Source organism: Leuciscus leuciscus (assembly GCF_965113295.1).
Source record: "Leuciscus leuciscus genome assembly, chromosome: 16".
Lineage (NCBI taxonomy): Eukaryota > Metazoa > Chordata > Actinopteri > Cypriniformes > Leuciscidae > Leuciscus > Leuciscus leuciscus.
This window is the reverse complement of record NC_138740.1, coordinates 13,610,034-13,629,011: the sequence shown is the minus strand read 5'-3', so window position 1 is coordinate 13,629,011 and position 18,978 is coordinate 13,610,034. Positions and strand designations below refer to the sequence as shown.

At 37.3% G+C, this 18,978-nt stretch overlaps 1 protein-coding gene across 1 annotated transcript in view; it reads right to left on the bottom strand.

Moving 5' to 3' along the window:
- Window positions 1-614: 614 nt before the first annotated feature.
- Window positions 615-18,978, bottom strand: part of wwc1 (WW and C2 domain containing 1) — a 40,687-nt gene continuing 22,323 nt past the window's right edge. The window contains exons 10-22 of the mRNA XM_082141219.1: window positions 18,681-18,770; window positions 16,750-17,318; window positions 14,310-14,427; window positions 14,058-14,225; window positions 12,504-12,696; window positions 12,272-12,412; window positions 11,330-11,394; window positions 8,593-8,740; window positions 8,318-8,482; window positions 8,117-8,209; window positions 5,595-5,825; window positions 5,384-5,502; window positions 615-4,528 (exon numbers count right to left, since the gene is read on the bottom strand). Coding sequence (XP_081997345.1) covers window positions 4,462-4,528; window positions 5,384-5,502; window positions 5,595-5,825; window positions 8,117-8,209; window positions 8,318-8,482; window positions 8,593-8,740; window positions 11,330-11,394; window positions 12,272-12,412; window positions 12,504-12,696; window positions 14,058-14,225; window positions 14,310-14,427; window positions 16,750-17,318; window positions 18,681-18,770 — 2,167 coding nt within the window. The 3' untranslated portion in view covers window positions 615-4,461. The remainder of the gene's footprint in view (window positions 4,529-5,383; window positions 5,503-5,594; window positions 5,826-8,116; window positions 8,210-8,317; window positions 8,483-8,592; window positions 8,741-11,329; window positions 11,395-12,271; window positions 12,413-12,503; window positions 12,697-14,057; window positions 14,226-14,309; window positions 14,428-16,749; window positions 17,319-18,680; window positions 18,771-18,978) is intronic.

Below are 18,978 nucleotides of genomic sequence, written 5' to 3'. Positions count from 1 at the left end.
TTTAAAGAGACAGTTCACCCAAAAACGAAAATTCGATCATTTACTCGCGCTCAAGTTGTTTCAAACCTGTATGAGTTTCTTTCTTCTGTTGACCACAAAATATATTTTAAAGAATGATGGTAACCAGACATTTCACGTCATTGACTTCCATGGTATTTGTCTGGTTACCAACATTCTTTAATATCTTCTTTTGTGTTCAACAGAAGAAAGAAACTCTTAAAGGTTTGGAGTAAATTATGATTTTTGGATACAATTACGATTTTATGGATTTTAAATTTTTGGGTGAACTGTGCCTTTAAATTAAACTTTGAACTTGGATATAATGCAAGAGGTTGTGAGAGTGTTTGTCGTTCATCTATGAGAAAGTTGGACCAACTATTAGCTTATATATATATATGAGAATCAGTGTCATTTGTGTCCTGTGTTTTTATAGCATAAATTGAATCATTTGCTGAAAATTCCCCATATGTAGTCTTCTTTCTGATATTTTATTGTTAGTAACTGCACATAATAGTTGGAATGAAAAGAAAACTGATTGGCCTCGATCTCAATACAGATAAATATTTTAGGAATGTGAGAGTAAGAACACAAAAACACACAAAACATTATAAAGATTAGAAGAAAGGAACTTTTTATATTTGTTGTGAAACTACAAAACATACTCTTGTGCTGGTGATATATTTACAATTCTGGTTGACAGTACAGTGTCGATGATAAAATTCACAGCTTTCAAAAGTCTCACAAGAAAAAGAAAGACAGCACACCCAAATCACAAAAGTGCAATAAATACAAGCTGTACTTCTCCAACCATCGCTGTGATCAGATCAGGTTTTTTTTCATCATTAATACAAGAAAAAAAATTAAAAAAAATTAAATGCACTGGAGTTTTCAGAATAAAAGTCCTACTGTGTACAATAAACAAATGAATCATTCATGACTACCAGCATACTGACAGCGTTTTTTTTCTTCTTTTGATTATTTTAAGCAAGTATTACATGATTTAGGCATGATTGGACCAAGTGTCCAAATAAAAAAGCCAAATATTATGTCCTTATGAACCTCAGATTTGATAGTCGAAGAGCACCTAATCAATCAAGACAATTCTCTCTCCAACACATACTGTGAACGGTAAGCATACTGTACGACCAGTGAAAACATAAGACAATTTCTCTTGTTCGACTACTCTCAGAATCAGCTCAGCTGTAGTGTTTCCAGGTAAACAGTACACATTTAAAGGGGATATACTGTTTCCCTCACATTCAAATAACCATAAATTGGTAAAAACTGTAAATCTGAAAAACTCTGGTAAAAATAATGATAAAAAAGTACCTTGATTAAAAATGCCAATGTGAGAAATATACATCACGCAGCAGCGTATTAAACTGAGCTGGGATGTATACGTTTGGCAGTGTACTGTCTTAAATGGGTCAAAATAATAACATTAAAAAGAGCTGAAACAAAGACAAAGGAATGGTTGTACTCTAATAAACTAGGTTTAACTACAGGATCTACGAGAAAACGCGCTGCACAAGACAAAACAACCGAGTACAATGGCTTTAAGGTGAAAGCTATATGATGCTTCTACTTGAATTGGAAATGTGGCTAAAAGCTTTTGGGGCAGCAGTTCAGTTGGGTTTGTCTGGTGTCAAAATAAATATGGGAACTCCATCTCCTAAACCAATTTTAGGTGAAATTACAATGGAGATGAAATTACGGTTTCAGAATGAGTGCTACAAGTAAATACAAGTTCAGTTCTGTCTGTACGCCGCTAGGTGGAGCAAGAGACTAGGCCACATGCGCATGAGCATTGCAGATGAAGGATGGCTTCTGGATCATCCGTAACAGATTCCACACTAGTTTCGGACATTGTGGTATCATTTTGCCGCATATCAAAGCCTATACGTGTTACGAATGCTGCTACAATTCAAACGACATTATTAGTTGATGATCTGGGGTTGGGCAAATGACAGTACATTCAATGTTTCCTTGAGAAACAAAGGCATAATGAAGCACAGGAAGATCTACATGGAAAACATGAGGAGTTCCAGGAGGGAAATGCAAGACAAAAATGTCGAGAGCACAACTGTAAGATTGATTTCACGTAACATTTTAAATGTGAGCTAAATCAATGGAATTGGGCTGGTAATGCCATCCATAACTGGTTAAATTGAGACAAAATTATGTAAAAATACTGTAAATCAGTATCAAATAAGGGGTCACATGAACTGGGGCTTCTTCTTTTTTTAAAGTGCTACATTAATTCAGACTAACATCTTGGCCTGTGATGCAAAGCTATCGTTACGTTGAAAAGGAATTTTTATGACATGGCAGTAACATTTACAGTCACATACTATCATGATACTGTAGATGAAGAGTTTAGTGAAAATCAATATTAGATGAGCAAATAGCTCATTTACATAACGCAAAATCACCAGTGACTCCCTCCGTGTGAGTAAATGTTACACACAAACTGTGCAGTGGCTTGCGATACATTATTAAGTGTTTACAGGGAGAGCTGGGAATTATCAACTGTGTACAGCCTTCACAGCTTTCAGTGCCCTAGATGTGTTCCCGTTTCTTTGCCTCGGTAAAGATACGGTTCCAGATTTCAATCGTTTTCTTCATAAACGTGTGAATCTCACGAAAATTGTCCAGGTCATATTTTTGGAGATAATAATAATAATAATAAATACAAATAAATAGATCAAATTTTCATGACAGAAATTTGTAATTTTATTTTTGAATTCTCATTGAATTTTCATGACAATTCTCCCCAAATCTAATGTAAAAAAAAAACAACAACAACAAAAAAAAGGATCGTTCTCATCACATAAGAGTAAAAATAAAAAGATTTAAGTAATGGAGAAAAAAAATAACAACAATATATATATTTCATTTTGGGGGAATTTGCAATTTGGGGGAAAATGCACTTAACTGTCATCAAATTAATCTCACACTGCAAGTAATTTGAATGGTTTTAGGGAAATCTTATGCAAAATATAATTCCATCTTTTTTTCTATCGTTTATGGTGTGAAATATGAAACATTTTTGTGAGATTCAACACACTAAAGGCTCCTTACTGGTATGTAGCAATAAAATAATTTTATTTTTGGATTTTGACAGAATTTTCATGGCAATTCTCCACAAATCTAGTGTACTTTAATGTATACATAATATATAATAAAATACGTTCTTTTCCTTCACATTATAGTCATAAGAATTTGGGGGAAAATACACTGAACTGTCAACAAATTAATACTAGATTGTAAGTAATTTTAATGGTTTTGGTTCAATTTTAATGGTTATGTAAAATATAATTTTTTCTCCTTTGTTTATAGTGTGTCAATAAAAATATATTTGGTGTATCAATAAAAATATATCAGGGTTTGACATAAATGAAATGATGCAACCGCTTTAGTTTTGAAGCTTATTAGTCACATACAAAGCTAACGTGTTGAAAGACGCGAGGGGTATTTTTAGATTAGAAGAGGTCCGAACCAGTAGAAATGATATACTATTACAACAGGCAACTGTAGAAACTAACATGGGAAATTGATAAAACCGAAAAAGTCGCTTGAAAGTTTTCCAAAGATGTAACAAGAGCTGGGAAACAGGGTTTCACTTTAATGGGATAGTATGATCTTTGCGTTCACACAATGTGCTTATTTGCTTTATTCTCTATATCAATGCCTTTTTCTATTAAAGTGCATGAACTATCTGATATTCTACCTGAGAGTCTGTGGAACTAAGTGCAGTTTCTACATCATTTTACGAACATTTGCACTAAACGTGTCTTTGTTTGCATGTGCAATTAACAAAACGAACACAGAGCTGTTAGCAATCGATTTAGTCTACTAACCGGTCTAGTTAACTCGTCATGCTTTAGTTTCATGCTTCCTAACATCTGTAACCATTTACACAATTGCAAAAATCTTGAGACTGTCGAACATAAATGTGGACAAATGTGCTTGTTTCTAAAGGGACGTGACTGGAATAGCAGGATTTATGCCCATTCATTTTGTCATAAAGTTTGAGTCCTGAACCCTTGTGCTATGAACAGAAGTAGTACCGTAAGTATCTGTATTCACATCTTCAAGAGTTACAGTAAGCAGTCCTGCCCAATAGCAGAGCAGCATGTTTCACACTCGTTTCAAAGACGCACTGTTGTTTTTGAAAGACCACTCAAATACCTAGAACAGATACTGACATACTCTTATTAGTAACAGAACATGGTGAAATTTAAAAAATAAATCTATCTATTAAAAAAACAAACAAAAAAAAAACAAAAAAAAACACGGATCTATACAATTTCAGTTTTGAGAGTTACAACCCAGTGTTTTAAAATGACATTTTTCCTACCCAACATACATATTCCTGTCACACCATTCTTCATTATTCATAATACTGCCAGATGTCAGTTTTGTCTCCATGGAAACAAAAGCAGTTGAGAAGAATATCTTCTACACGTCGTCGGCTGGTAGGTCAGGAACGTTTATCTTCGCTCTGGTGAAGAAGGCCATCTTTTCTCTAAGAGAGGTTACAGCAGACAATAAGCAGAGCTTGAAACAGTACAGTGTCAGATATAAAACAATAGAAGAGTTATTTGACATCAGCTCCGTTCCAAATGCCTATGAAAGCATTTTAAAGATGAGCTCCAAATGTGTTCCAAGACACCTAATTTTGGCAAATTTTAAGGTAGCATTGCATATATCCTTCAAATGGAAGGCAATTCCATAATGCATTGCAATGAAGTTGGTGAAGTAAATCATAAATAATCGAAAAATGGTTCAACGTCTTTGAAAACTACGATCTCTTTGTGAGCATTTTGAAGCGTCAAAATGGTAGTTGATCTGTCAATGCTATGAGACCAGATCTTAATTTGTGTTTCGAAGATGAACGAAAGTGTTACAGGTTTGGAACGACATGAGGGTGAGTAACTAATGACAGCATTTTCGTATTTGGGTGAACTAACCCTTCATCACAGTCTGTAAAAATCGTTCATTAGCAACTTCAGACTATTGGAATCAACCGTGAGTTGAAGATCAGGTGAAGAGGGCTATTTGAGTGTCACATGGAGTTGCTCCAGATCAGTCGATTATGGGCTTTCATTTCAGTTTAACATGCTGACTTAGAAGGTAGCTGCCTATATAGGCAGTTAGACAACAAGGCAGCTCACTAGGTTTTGGAATCCCTCCCCAATGACCTAAGATAATGTTTAGGATCAGTTCAGAAGCAGTGGCTTGGATGCATACAGATAAGTTCTGCACATGCAGTGGGTTAAAACATCACTGTATTCGTTCTGTACACGTGCATAACGAACCAAAAGATCTGTACCGGAAATTTTTGTGAACCGTTACACCCCTATTAGCAACAGATGCCCACCTAAAGGACTGGACTCCAGGGACCTCCTTGAGGCTCTGTCCACGGATCTTGTGCACATCCTTGGCCGCCGCTCGCATCATCTTCTCTACCCTCTGTTCCTGTAGCTGCTCTTCCTGGGTCTGAGGAGAGAATGGCGAATCAAAATCAGAAGCTGGACCGGATGACGTGCCGTTTGTGGATTTGTTGGTTCTGGAAATCTACTGGGACTGACCTGTCTCTCTGCACGTTTGAGCAGCAGACGAAAGCGCTCGTCCTCCTGTACCCATGCGGGGAGGACGTGCTGGCCCTGCAGACGGGCGTTCTCCAACTGCTGCTTTAGCTCCCGCAGCACATGCAGTTCCTCGTTCAGTCGGCTTTGCCGTGTGCGGGTCACCTGCAAGTCTAGCTCCAGATCCAGAGAGGTGCGCAGAAGCCCGTCCAGACCTTTGACCTGCATCGGTGGCTATATGTGTGAGCGAGAGAGAACAGAGGGGTGAAAACTCATTCAATAGCTCTGTTGTGTCATCAAGGGCTGGTTCATTTAGGTGTCAGCAATTACACTTTACTTTTCTGATTCAAATTAGAACAGTCTACCTTTTTATGTAACTGACTTTAAAAAGTTAGGATCAGTCTTGAAAAAAAATGGTATGACTAACTTTTAAGACTAGTCTATGCAACCAATCACAAGTCAAACATCACTGGTCCATACACAGCATTTAACATGCTTTGAAATGTTTTAGTAAAACATATATGTTAGATAAACATTGTTTATTGTTGTTAGGACCCAAACATCTGTGAGCACTAATGCAAAATCTTCTTCAAAATCGTACAGTTTTTCTCAATCGCTTTGGCTCAATTCAGTTTTTTCTCTTGAGTTCAGATCTCTGATCAGTTAGTTTCATGTTCACATCAGATTTGAATTCCTTATTGATTTAAGCGATAACTGAATGAACATGGTTTGTTGATTAGTTGATTCTAAGTGAAATTGTCAAAGTTTCCTCGTGTGAGCCTTCACATGCAAAATGATCTATTCATTTATTAAAATCTGCCAGACATGCATGTATACTCCATAAATATCTATGACATTGAATGTTTGTGACGTCTACTAAATTGGCAAATGGCCAGTAGGAATCAAAATCTTACCAATCAAATAATCAAGTTTGGAGGAGACATAATAGAGTAAATTTTTTGTGTGTACTAACTACAGTATTGACTTTTCCCAGTAAATTTTGACCTACTGTAGAAATCTGTATCTACAAAGCTCAGTGTGAGACACAAGAGCATTCAGCTAGACAAAATTGATATGGTTGTATAGACAGAAAGCAATAAGTGCCAACAAAAAAGCATAACAAACATGACATTTGTAAATAACAAAAAAATTCACGAGTGACTGCATGGTTTGAAAAAACATCTAAACATTTTGACCAGTGTGGCTCACATGATGAAAAAAAATGTCATTGGCCAATTTACTGACACAATATAACTGGGTTTTGAAGCATGAACTGGTGAATGTTTTGAGTGACTTGCAATACATGCAATAGAGTTATGATGTTCCATTATGATAATTGCACAACAAAAACAAAAGAGCAGACAATACACACATATATATGTATGGCTTGACATTAACTTTTTCGCTCATCAGGGCTAGTGGTTTTCCAAAGTTACTACTAGCCACGCTTTTGACATCGATACCATGGGGGAAAACTGCCATATAGATATTTTTAATATTATCTCATAATTTGGCAGCAGGTACATTAGGCTGCTGTCACTTTAAGACCTGACTAACACTACATTGCACATAGTTTATTATTTCAGATTAAAAGACTACAGTAGAAAAATTGACATATTATATATAAAATTCAAATGATATGTAATATATAAAATATAAAATAATGTATAATTATTTGTATTTTTTATTGAAGAGTCTGTGGAACTAAATGCAGTTTCTACTTAACTCGTCATGCTTTAGTTTCATGCTTGCTAACACCACACCACCATTTACCTCACATTTTTAGGATGGGATGTGTGATATTTTTATATTACTGCTTTAAAGGGAGGTGGTACTTTATCCCAGTTTATGGTTTAAAAGCCTGTACTATAAATCATTGAAGCTCTCTGTACAGTCCTCATTAGGCAAATAAATTCAAAGTTACACTCTCACTATGACACTGCTTTAAAAGACTCAATGTAATGTGTTCTCCTAAGGCACAGTGAGAGCAAACCTGACCTTTCTAGAGTATTTAAGGCCCTCTGGAGGGGCTCAGCAAACCCATTTCCTCACTCTGAGACTGTACTTCATTAACACTGACCTCAGGTCAGCACAGAAATGTCGGTATTAAATATTAAACTGCTGCTAATAAGCTTAAACTCCTCTTTCTAAGGAAAGTGTTTAGCTTTAGGGTTAGTGAAATGCATGCAGTTTCCTAAGAAAAATCCAATGGGATCCCTTAATGGAATTTAATTCTATTTCTGATGTTCTGTTGAGATTAACTGCATGATTTATATGTTTGGGGCCCCATTTGAGTTGGTTGAAGCGTGTTTATCAATTTGAATTTTTGGATTTAATAGGATTATTATTTCATTAGGACAATTCTCATAGGATTAGCAGAAGAAATGAAGCATCAACCTGAATGTAAAGCATTTTTTTTTTAGCTATTAAAGGACCATGGGGTCTCTGAACTGATTTTAAATCATAAGAATCATACGATTTTTACCCAAACGAGTGGATGTAAATGTGTAATATTTTCACGTTACCTTCTTCATTCGAACACTGCGTCTCTCAGAAGCGTTCCGGACGAATGGAGATTTCTTAGAAAGCGTGGAGCTGTCACTGTCGCTGCGGTTGATCTGGTGATTTTGATGAATGTAGGCATAGGTTAAAATTATTTTTAAATATTGAGCTCTAATAATAATTTCAATATCTAAATACATTTGTGTGTAAATCTATGTTCTCACCCTGCAGATATACTGGCTCTGAGGTCCAGGTGAAAATGTCTTGGACCGGATGATGGTGTTTCCTCGCATGAAAGGGTTTTGCTGATGAACATCGTGTCGTCGCTCCTTGGGCCGAACTACATTAGCAGAATGAGGGAGTCCGTCCACACTTGTCTCCTTATTCACCTTGTGAGGCAAAGAGAGGATGTCAGCAAGTTTCATTGGAAAGGTACAACAAAAACGTATATAAAAGCAATGAGAAAGTTTTTGCTGTGTAAATGAATCATGGCTGTCACCTTTTCCGTTATGACTGCTGTTGGTCCAAGTTTAACCGGCTCTTCCTCCTGTTCCCACTGGCATTCATCGGGGTAGAACTCCTCACCCTCCTCAACATCACTACCTTCTCCATCCACAAACACGTCACCATCTAATGCCTCTGTGGGCCTATAAGATCACAAATATGCCATTTGACACCAGTGTTATTATGGCTCAGACATTATCATTTTTATTTAATCCATACAATTTTCCTTTTAGTTTTGTTTTAGGTTGTTTTAATGTGCATAAATAGCTTTTATTTTGCTTAATTACAAGCAAAGAATTACAAAAATACAGCATATTCTGCAAATGCCCCTTTTGTGCGCCATGCCTGCCCTATCTCAAACATCAAAAACACAGGTCTTAGGGGAGCTTGTGAAGGCATGTCTTTCATAAAGGAATACTTTTAGATGTGTTGCTATGTTTCATGAGTAGGCGAACACTCTATCTAGAGCGAACGCGAGCATCTCGCTTATAATAAACCCATCCGGTGTATATCTGCACCGGCCGCATTTTGGACGTTGCGCCACAAATATTTGAGACTGCATACACTTGACACATCAAAATGAAAAAAATACAAACAGGAACGATTGTCTTTCTGAACGTGCACATGATGATGTCGTATTGAAACGTCCATTGTAGTGCGTTGCATCGCAATGCCCAATTCGTTGATGTGCTGATGCGTTGATGTGTTCATGACCTGGTTGTTTAATCTTTAAAGGTTCGAAATTTGGCTTGCACTCCAGTACCCAAAGCTGGATGATTTTCCTGTGTAACGCGTCAGTCATGGTCCCACACGCCGGCTAAACAAACACTCTCTGGCTGCGCCTGCTACCGTAGCCACGCCCCAAACTCTCCCTATTGGTTGAGCTGGAAAGAGATTGACAGATCTGAGCAGACCGCTCAATCTTTTCTCAATGTTTACTTTCTGGAGAGATAAACCCATGAATGTCATACTAATAACAGTCAATGAACAATAAACTGGGTTAAGAGGATGTATTACATAAACATAAAACATGTTTTTAAGTAACATAAAAAAATCGTACATACTTCACCTTTAAGTAATTTCATTTTATCTTCCGAAAATGACTACTTTTAGTTTTGCTTTCCTTTAGTTTCAGCGTTACTTTTAGTTACTTCTTTGTAAATGAATGTAGTTTTCTTAAGATGCGGTCACATTAGCAAAACTTTGCAGACAAAGAAGGTCCATTATCCGACCGTTATTAATATTTTGACCCATGAAGCAATGCTTACTCACTTCCAAACTTAGCAGTTTTATATTAGGGCAACACGGTGGATTTAAAGTTGAACAAACTTGAATGCGATGCGAAATCCATGAAAATATTTTATGCACGGGGCTTATTTGCATATTCATAGAACCACGTATACTAAATGAGGCAAGGTTGTAGAGTTACATTCAAGGATTACATACATTTCTTTCACGGAAAAAACTTTTAAATATGTCATTTTGGTGATCAAAGATGAGTTTTAAAGGATAAAATTATTGACTACAGGGGGACTTTAAAACAATTATTAAGCGTTTTTGGGCTGCTTGTTTGAGCTTGATATCTGTCAACACAAGTCAAGAAGAGTAAAGACATACAGAAGAGAGTAATGCCTCTGATGTGCATTTAAATACGTCATTAACAACTAGTTGTTCAGTTCCGTTCCGTACACACAGCGTAGAATTTTGCTAAAACATGAATTCTTCGGGAGTTCATTCATTAAGAAAAAGCTAATTGCTAAAATGTTTGTGTGTTCAGAACAGAATTAAGCAATAAAAGGTGAACCGACAAACGAATTTAGCTGTAGTATGTACGTGGCCATAGTCTGTCTATTTTAAAATCTGCTAACACGCGTATAAGCTGCAATTACATTTTCATTATTTGGCTTCTTTATCTTTTTTTTTAAGTTAGCGGAAAAAAATATTTGGTAGTTTCCACTGTTGTAATTTCACTTTTTTAATCAGACCATCAGTACTGAAAGTCACAGTGCTCCAAATTAAATAGAAAGTTATTGTTGTGTTTTAAGAAATGTAACTGAGTTAAACCGTAATGATCCTAAAAGAGCAACACTTTTACTCATCTAGTCTGCAATCTTTCAGAAGCGAGTGAGTGAGGGTGGAAAATGCTCTCGAAAAATGCTGCCATGCCACATTCCTTTCCTTGTTTTTAATTTCCATGACAGGTGGTTGTTGTTGAATCATCGTCTAAAACAAACAGGCTTTGTAAAGTGCAGTTTTGGTTATAATCATGAGACTGCCCATCAGCCAATCCAAAGGAGGCAAGGTGAGCTAATTTCGATACACATGTGTACCGAAAGAGTCCAGAAAATGGCATGAGAGAGGAATGCCGCTCAGTATTGCTCATGCACTGCCCTTGGATCAGTTGTTCATCCTGTTTATGTTACTAATGTAATTTTGGCGGAGCAGATCAAACACCAGGGAAAGTGAGTCATCGTGTGCCTTCCCACTGCGATGAATTCCCACGAGACAGCAGAAAGGAGGTCAGTCAATAGGAAAATAAGGGTTGGAAAAGAAAGAGAAGGAATATGAGATTCTAACAGCTTGTTTATTGCTTGTGTTGATCCTGGGTGGGATCCTGGATATGATGTGAAACCCAGACTCACACTGACACATTGTTAAGTTGACAGCTGTGCCGAAATGAATTAAAGCTTATTATATTGGTGCTTCGTCACAAGTAGTGGCAGGTAACGTACCAGTCCTCCACAGGAACGTTCTCCAGGTGTGCAGTGGCGGTCTCTGAGGTGCTGGGAGCTGAAGCCTAAAAATAAATAAAAGGATAAAGATTATTATTATATATTTAAAAACATCCTTGATTTAGGCATTTCTGCAATTTTTTACTTTAAATTTGTCTTATACCTGCTGGTAACAGATGCATGCTAATTGTATCTAATACTTTCTAAATGTAATACTTTGGCCAATTATTGGCAAAATGCAATAAGGCACTTTTTTATGAATAGAGTACAATTTTGTGTCCTGTTACTGTTTTAGATGCACATGATTTTGTTGGAAGAAATGGATAAACTATTATTTATAACATAAAAATTTACCTAGAATGCAAGGTAGATATTTTTAAATATATAAAAAAAATCCTTGTAAAATGGCGATGGTGTCAAAACTACAATTTTTTAATTATCAATTGAATTAAATTAAAGTAATATTATAATATCACCATCTCACATTTGCACATTATTAATTATCTATTTAATGTTGATATCTATTGAAGTTTATTGCTAGAAAGTAACAAAAATCATCTCACAAGATAAAAGAGCTTCAGGCCTTATTTTGTTCCTTATTCGTGGAAAGTACCAGTAAAATCTAGATATAATAACCATAATAACAGAACAGGCTGTTTGCAAATTCAAAACTGCTAATAAGAAGTGAAGCAACTAATTCTATGTAATTTGATTATCAACAGTATTAGAAAGCAGAAAGGACTTTTTAGACAAGAAAGAATCCATTTCTTCATTTGAATGACGCAAGAAATGGATATAATATTTATAAATACTCCATTTTCCTTGATGAGCTTAGCAGTTTGGCAAGACCGTTTCCAAGAAATGTTAGTAAAGCATTTAGCTGTGGTGAGGTAAAATGAGTTAAGCATTGTGTGTGTGTGTGTGTGTGTGTGTGTGTTTTACCAGCTCCTGCTGAGCGGAGACCTCTGTTTCCTTGTGCTTTCTATCCATTTCTGGCATGTACGTGCAGTTGAGGAGGTTGTACCACTTGGTGCACCACTCCTCTGAATATTCTTCATCAGCCAAACTGATCTGAGCACCAGCCTTTCAAGACAAAAAAAAAAAAATACACTTTAGACATTTTATGGATGTTCAGCCCTCATGCTGTTTGCTCAATCTCAGATCAGACACTCACTAGACAGTCTTCTCGGCCAGATTTGCTGGTGGTACAGACATCGATGCGTAGCGTCTTCTGTCTGAGAGCAGTGGAGGACATCTGCAGGCTAAACGCTTCCTTGAGCTCTAAGGGTTCCTGCGGAAAAGCGCCATGGGTGCGGAACAAACAGCGAACGGGCTCGGAGCACGGCAGCACCACCACACGAATATATCTGCAATAGATTAAACCCAACAGAAGTTAAAATCTAATCAGAGATGGGGCCCTATTTTAAGGATCTAAGCGCATAGTCTAAAGCGCACGGCGCAAGTGTCCACTTTTGCTAGTTTGACATCGGGAAAAAGGTTGGTCTAAAAGGGTTGTCCCTTTTCTCTTAATCAGCAATGGGTGTGTTTTGGGCGTAACGTGCAATAAACCAATCAGAGTGTAATTCCCCATTCCCTTTAAAAGCTAGCTGCGCTCGAGCTATGGCGGATTCGCTATTTACATGCTGGAATTTGCAAGCAGAAAGACTCATTATAGAGCAAACGGATCTGCTCGTGCGCAACGTTAAAGAGCGCAAGCAGACCATCTACGGGACAAGCCGGATTCCACCATATCTTTATGTACACAATATTAATCTTTTACACTGTAATCCTTTTATTTGTAATTTTTGGCATGTTTGTGTGAAATGAAAAGTTTCACCCTGTGTGTGTGTGTGTGTACGCGTTGTAGACACGCCTATAGGCTCACATTACTAAAGCGTTCTTTAAATAACAATAAATAAATAAATAAATACTGTGCCATTGACTTTAGACCAGGTTTGTGTTTCTCAATGGCGCAGTCTATTTCAGTTGCAGCAACGCGCCAACAATGCGGCTGAACACACCTCGTTTTCAGTCCAGCATGCCCATGGGTGCACAGATAGTCGCAAATGCATTTGCTATTTAAACAACGTGGCAAAGGACGTGAAAATGATAACTGCGTTGGGCTGAAACTAGCAAAAAACATTTGTGTTGCGCCTGGTGCCACATTGCACCGCATGTATGATAGGGCCCATGGTCTTTAACGTCAGAGATGGGCATGTACAGTACATGCCAAAATCAAACAAGAATTGGCCAATCATAGATCAGTGGATCTCAACTGGTGGGTTTCAATAAAAAAATGGAGGTGAAAAAATCTATTTTGTGTTGAGGCATCAAATGATTAAATAAAATGTCAATTCAAGAAGTCGCGTTCCAAAATGATTCTCAATGCATCTCAATTTCAAAAGTAAAAATGCAGGGGTGTTATGGTGGCCTGCTGCTACATTTTGTGTAAATATGCATAAAAGCCATAATAAAAAATGCCTGTTCTGACTTTCAAGCACCATCATGTTTCATTATTTTTATTTTTAAATTATAATATATTTTATCTGTGAATCGATTCCTCCACTTCATATTACCATTTTACAACTATTGGACGGGTTAATTCCATTTGTAAAACCCTGCACATTTCCCTTGCAGAGGTGCTTCATCAAAATTACATCCTGCTGATTAAAATTAATGTCTCTCCATCAACTTTAAATGAAGCTGGCTGAGAGAGCGCAATCCTTACATGTTCTGGCTGGCTGGCAGGGAGAGAGCGCTATAGTTGGACAGCTGCATTACGAACACTGTGAACCTCTTCTCTTTCGCTTCATACTTCAGGCCGAGTTGGATCTGAGCGCTGCTCGCCGAGCTCACGTCATCATAACCCAGCAGCTGCTCGACAGGAAGCCCAGGCCTGGGGGAATGAATGGCACCGTTTTACTATCCAAATCAGGGTCTGTGAAAAAACATCACTGATAATAAATCTCTAGTAGCCTACCTTTTCTCTGAGGGCTCGTACACCCCACTGTCGCCTGCAACCGATTCGTCAGACACTGCCGATGTTACTCCCTCCTTCTTCGATCCAGGCGCGGACACCCTCGTTTGCGTAACAGAATCTTCAAGCACAGAAAAAGGGCGAGTAGAAATGTGAGAATGTGTCACTCTGGAAAGGTTTTAGGTTCCTGAGCTCGAGTGAGTTCACCTGCTGGGCGAGTTGGGAGTGAGCTGAAAATCTACCCTAACGTACTAGACGTTCAGAGGGTTTCTCTGGTTTCTTTAGATTCTGGGTTGCCAGTGACAAATGAAGTGTGTCCATGATGAAGGAAAAGGAAAATCTTGCAGTTCTTTTTAGACATGTATTCTTTGTTTTCGTGTTGGTTTCGGGAAAAAAATTATACCATTTTCAAGAAAAGTATAAATTTGCAACTAACCATTATTTTAATATGGATTAACCTTGCAATCTCCCCCCTAATTAGTCGATTCATCTAACAATGAATGACTTTTAACAAGTAATCTATCGATTATTTCTGATTTGTCAATTGATCCTTTAGTTAGCTTACCAATAAATAATAACCAGAACCATTAATCTTTCAATGTTATATTCAAACATTAATAATCAATTAATTAATAATCTTTTTCCAGATTAGCAGATAGATCTAACGATTATTTGATAAATTAGCTGTTGTCTGTATTTGTTTACAGGTGTGAGCCTTAAAATGTTTTGTTCATTCAGCAGTTTAAAATAGCAGCTTGAATACATATTTGTATGAACGAACAGCTGAAATAACAACCGTATTCGAACTCCGGTAACCAATGACGGTGTCAAATATGGCGATGTCCGTAACACAGAGAAGTTTTAGAAATGTGACACTGCGTCACTCTGGACGAATTTTTATTAATAGTGCCTATTAAAGGATGAGTTCATATCTCATCATTTACTCATCCTCAAGCCATATGTTTATATGACTTTCTTATTTCAGCCAAACACAATTGGAGTTAAATTAAAAAATATCCTGGCTTTTCCAAGTTTTACAATGGGAGTGAATAATAACTCCAATTTTGAAGGCCAAAAAAGCACATCAATCTAGGGCTGTGCAATTAATTGAATTTCGTCAATACTCCTAACGATCACCAAAATAGTACAATCGAGTAAAAACGATTATTTTACCATGTTCTGTTGTCATATTGTGTTCTGAATGACACACATTATTAATTGCACTAATAATCGCACATCCGCCCCTCCCGAAGCCATAAACTCTCTCAGCTTGAATGTTTAAACTGATAAGACTTAAAAAGAAGTGAAAATGATCAACTTTAGTTACGATGCAATGCTGGTCCGATTGTGCAAGTGACAATTCCGTCATGTCCCGACTCCTAAACGCGAGAGTGTAGTTTCGACGCTTGCCTTGTCCGACCCATTTTGAGAGACAGAGAGAGAGAAGACGCAGCACCGCTGAACACTCACGCGGTTTGTGAAATTGCGTCTTGGAGAAAGTTTTAAAATGATTGATTTGCAATCTACTTGCTAAAGTGAATCAATGTTTGCAGGGGACTTTTCCGCATTATAAGTGGTAGACCTGCGGGAATTATTAAAATACTTATTGAAGTATTATCTGTTATATTATTTATTTGAATAGTTCAAAAAGTACAATAAATGTAAAAATTTAGATTTTTTTAAGAATTGTTGCAAGGTGTCTTTTTAATAAATGCAACACGTTCCCAAAGTCATGTGAAATAATCATGTTATATAATCGTGATTTGAATACTGACCAAAATAATCGTGATTATGATTTTTTCCATAATCGAGCATCCCTACATCAATCCATCATAAAAGTAATCCATACGGCTCCAGGGGGTTAATAAAAGCCTTCTGAAGCGAAGCGATGCATTTTTATACGAAATATAATTGCTGGCTTTCAGTAACTGCCGAAGAGTGACCTCTGACCCGACACGTCATATTGACGAACGCGGAAGCGCAGAGGATCGAGCAAAACAAAACACCGCCCAAGAATTAGAAGTCTAAAACGAACATTTTTCAAAAGAAATGTCTAAGGAGCACGAGTTTGTTGCTCAGCCCTATGAGTTTGAACCGCGAGAGCCGTCAAAGCTTACGCTACTCCTACATCCTGCGTCATGCGTCGGGTCAGAGGTCACTCTTCCACCGGAACTAGACTCACATACGGTCTCTACCGGAAGCCAGTGATTACAGTTGATAAAATTATAAATATGGATATTTTTCTTACAAAAATGCATCGCTCCGCTTCACATTTTACAACTGAACGAACCTTGCCTTTTCATAAAAAGGTCAAATGATCTGATATTTTAAGACTTATACACCTTGACACACAGTCATGAGGAATGTTCGCACCACGTGACTTTGATTTGCTAGATCACGTCACATGATTTTGATAAGCAATAAAACATTTTGAGCAATGTACCTTTCGAAGACTCTACTGTGGCCATAATGCTGTCTTGTTTGTTGTCACGGTAAGCCAGCTGCCCCTGCTGCTGGTCCTCTTCAAGCCGGAGCTCCATCAGCCTGGTTTGCAGATCTAAATCCAACTGTGAGGCCGGGCCAGAAAAGGCCTCTCCTGACAGGAAGGAAGCATCAGTAACAAGGGGCGAGCAAGGAGGAGAGAGGGAAGACAGCGAGGAACGCGGGGACAGGGAGCTCATGGAGTGAGGGGTCTCCGAAAGCCTCAGCACTTGTGTTCTCTGGGCCACCCCCGGCCCACCGCCCACCTGCCCGGAGGAGGATGAGACCTCATTCTCATGGATTGTGGTGATTGAACTGGAAGGCCTGTAACCAGAGGCACTTCCCTCCTGCAAAATAGAGTCCAGTTTGTTCTGGAAGTCAGGGTCGCCCAGTTCGGGCTGCTCCAGGTAGATGTCGGTGAAGCTGAGAGAGGAAGTGGAGCCCATGCTGGAGGTGGCCAGGGATCCTCGGCTGGAAGTCAGCGATCCACGGCTGCTGCCCGAGGAACATGACAGAGTGCTGGCAGACAGACTGGAGTTTTGCGACGAAGGAAAGAGACAGAAGGAGAGAAGGAAAATTAATCTTGACATCAAATGCATTCTGCTTTAAAGCAAACATGCTAATTAAGGCGTAGCAGGCTCACTAGTGAAACACACAAGAGACTGTTCCTTCATGCAACATGCCTTTGATGTGCCTCAACTAGACGCCGAGGATGAATTAGGCATTAGTCATGATAAAAAGTAAGAGCAAAGCTATTGTTAAAGTTAACAAGAGCGCTTGGTTGCATAGTTTTATAACTTCAAAAGTCTGATTCTTCTGATATTCTGAGCATTCTTATTGCAAAGTCATTACATCATAAATAGTATTGCAAAGTCATTACATCATATACAGTGACGAAAAGTTATTATGATATGCAGCTTCCTCTTACTGCTAATATCCAAAACTGCCTAATAAATGAGTTACATATATATAAATGGTCTAGGGATGCACAATATATCATATCATATTCGTTGAATGTCAATTTACTGTATTTTTACATTAAGATTTTTTTTGTGGAATAGTTAATGCTCACTAAAAAAATATATTTCAACCAAAAATTTTAATTCTGTCATCATCAACCTTGCATGCTTGATGTGCGATAACTTATTGATTTTAATTCCTAAGTTTGAGCTTGTTTATCATATTTGATGTGATCCATGTATGTGCGGAGATTAAAATAGCCTAAATTAAAAGCCTGCTTCATCATATAAAGCAACTTGATATTTATGGATTATTTTTACAATGTGTTTTAGAACTTTTTGAAGCTTGAAAAATGGACTTCTGATGGATAGACAAAAATGACTTGATTGTAAATAATAATAATAATAATATAAATAAGTATTTGATGAGAATATGAAACAATCTTCGTGTTCCAAAGATGAACAAACGTCTCTGGGTTTTGGAAGACATGAAAGTAAGTACATTTATTTCATTTTTGGTTGAACTGAACTCCTATAGTTATCATTTAAAAGAACTAATAATGTCATAACACTGTTAAATGTTTGACATATCTTAAAATAAATAAATAGATTTTTCATATAGTACATTATAATATTATAAATATTATATATAGAATTATAATTTCACTTGTAGCGTATCAAATGATTGATTTTTAGTATATAGTATAGACTTTTAATACTTTTTCAATTTAATGTTAATAACCGACATTTATGGGTTATTGGCAGTAACAGTAATGTGACTATAATTATCAGTTTATCAGTATCGGCCAGAATTGATTAACATTGGTGAATCCCAATTAGACAACAGGGAGAAAAAGTAAATATTATATGATGTCCATATTATGAGTGTTATTTGCATTGTCCATTTTATGTAAATGTGAGGGTTGGACGATACCTTTTCAGCTGGGTGTGCAGGGAAGATGCCAACCTCACTGTCTCCTCCAGCTCCTTCACTAATTTGTTTCTCCTATAGTGCAGCCTCAACCTGAGCAAAGCAACACAGAGAACTTGGTGACTCAGTACTATAGTGTGTGTGTATATATATAAAATTTAATTAAATTTAAGAAGAAATTTAAGAACATTTTAAATCAATCCCATTCATTTTCTTAATGTATATGTATAGTCTTTCTGTGGTTCTTTTGATAAAATGATGTTGGTCTGTTATTCAACAGCAGCGCATGAAGAAGGCATCT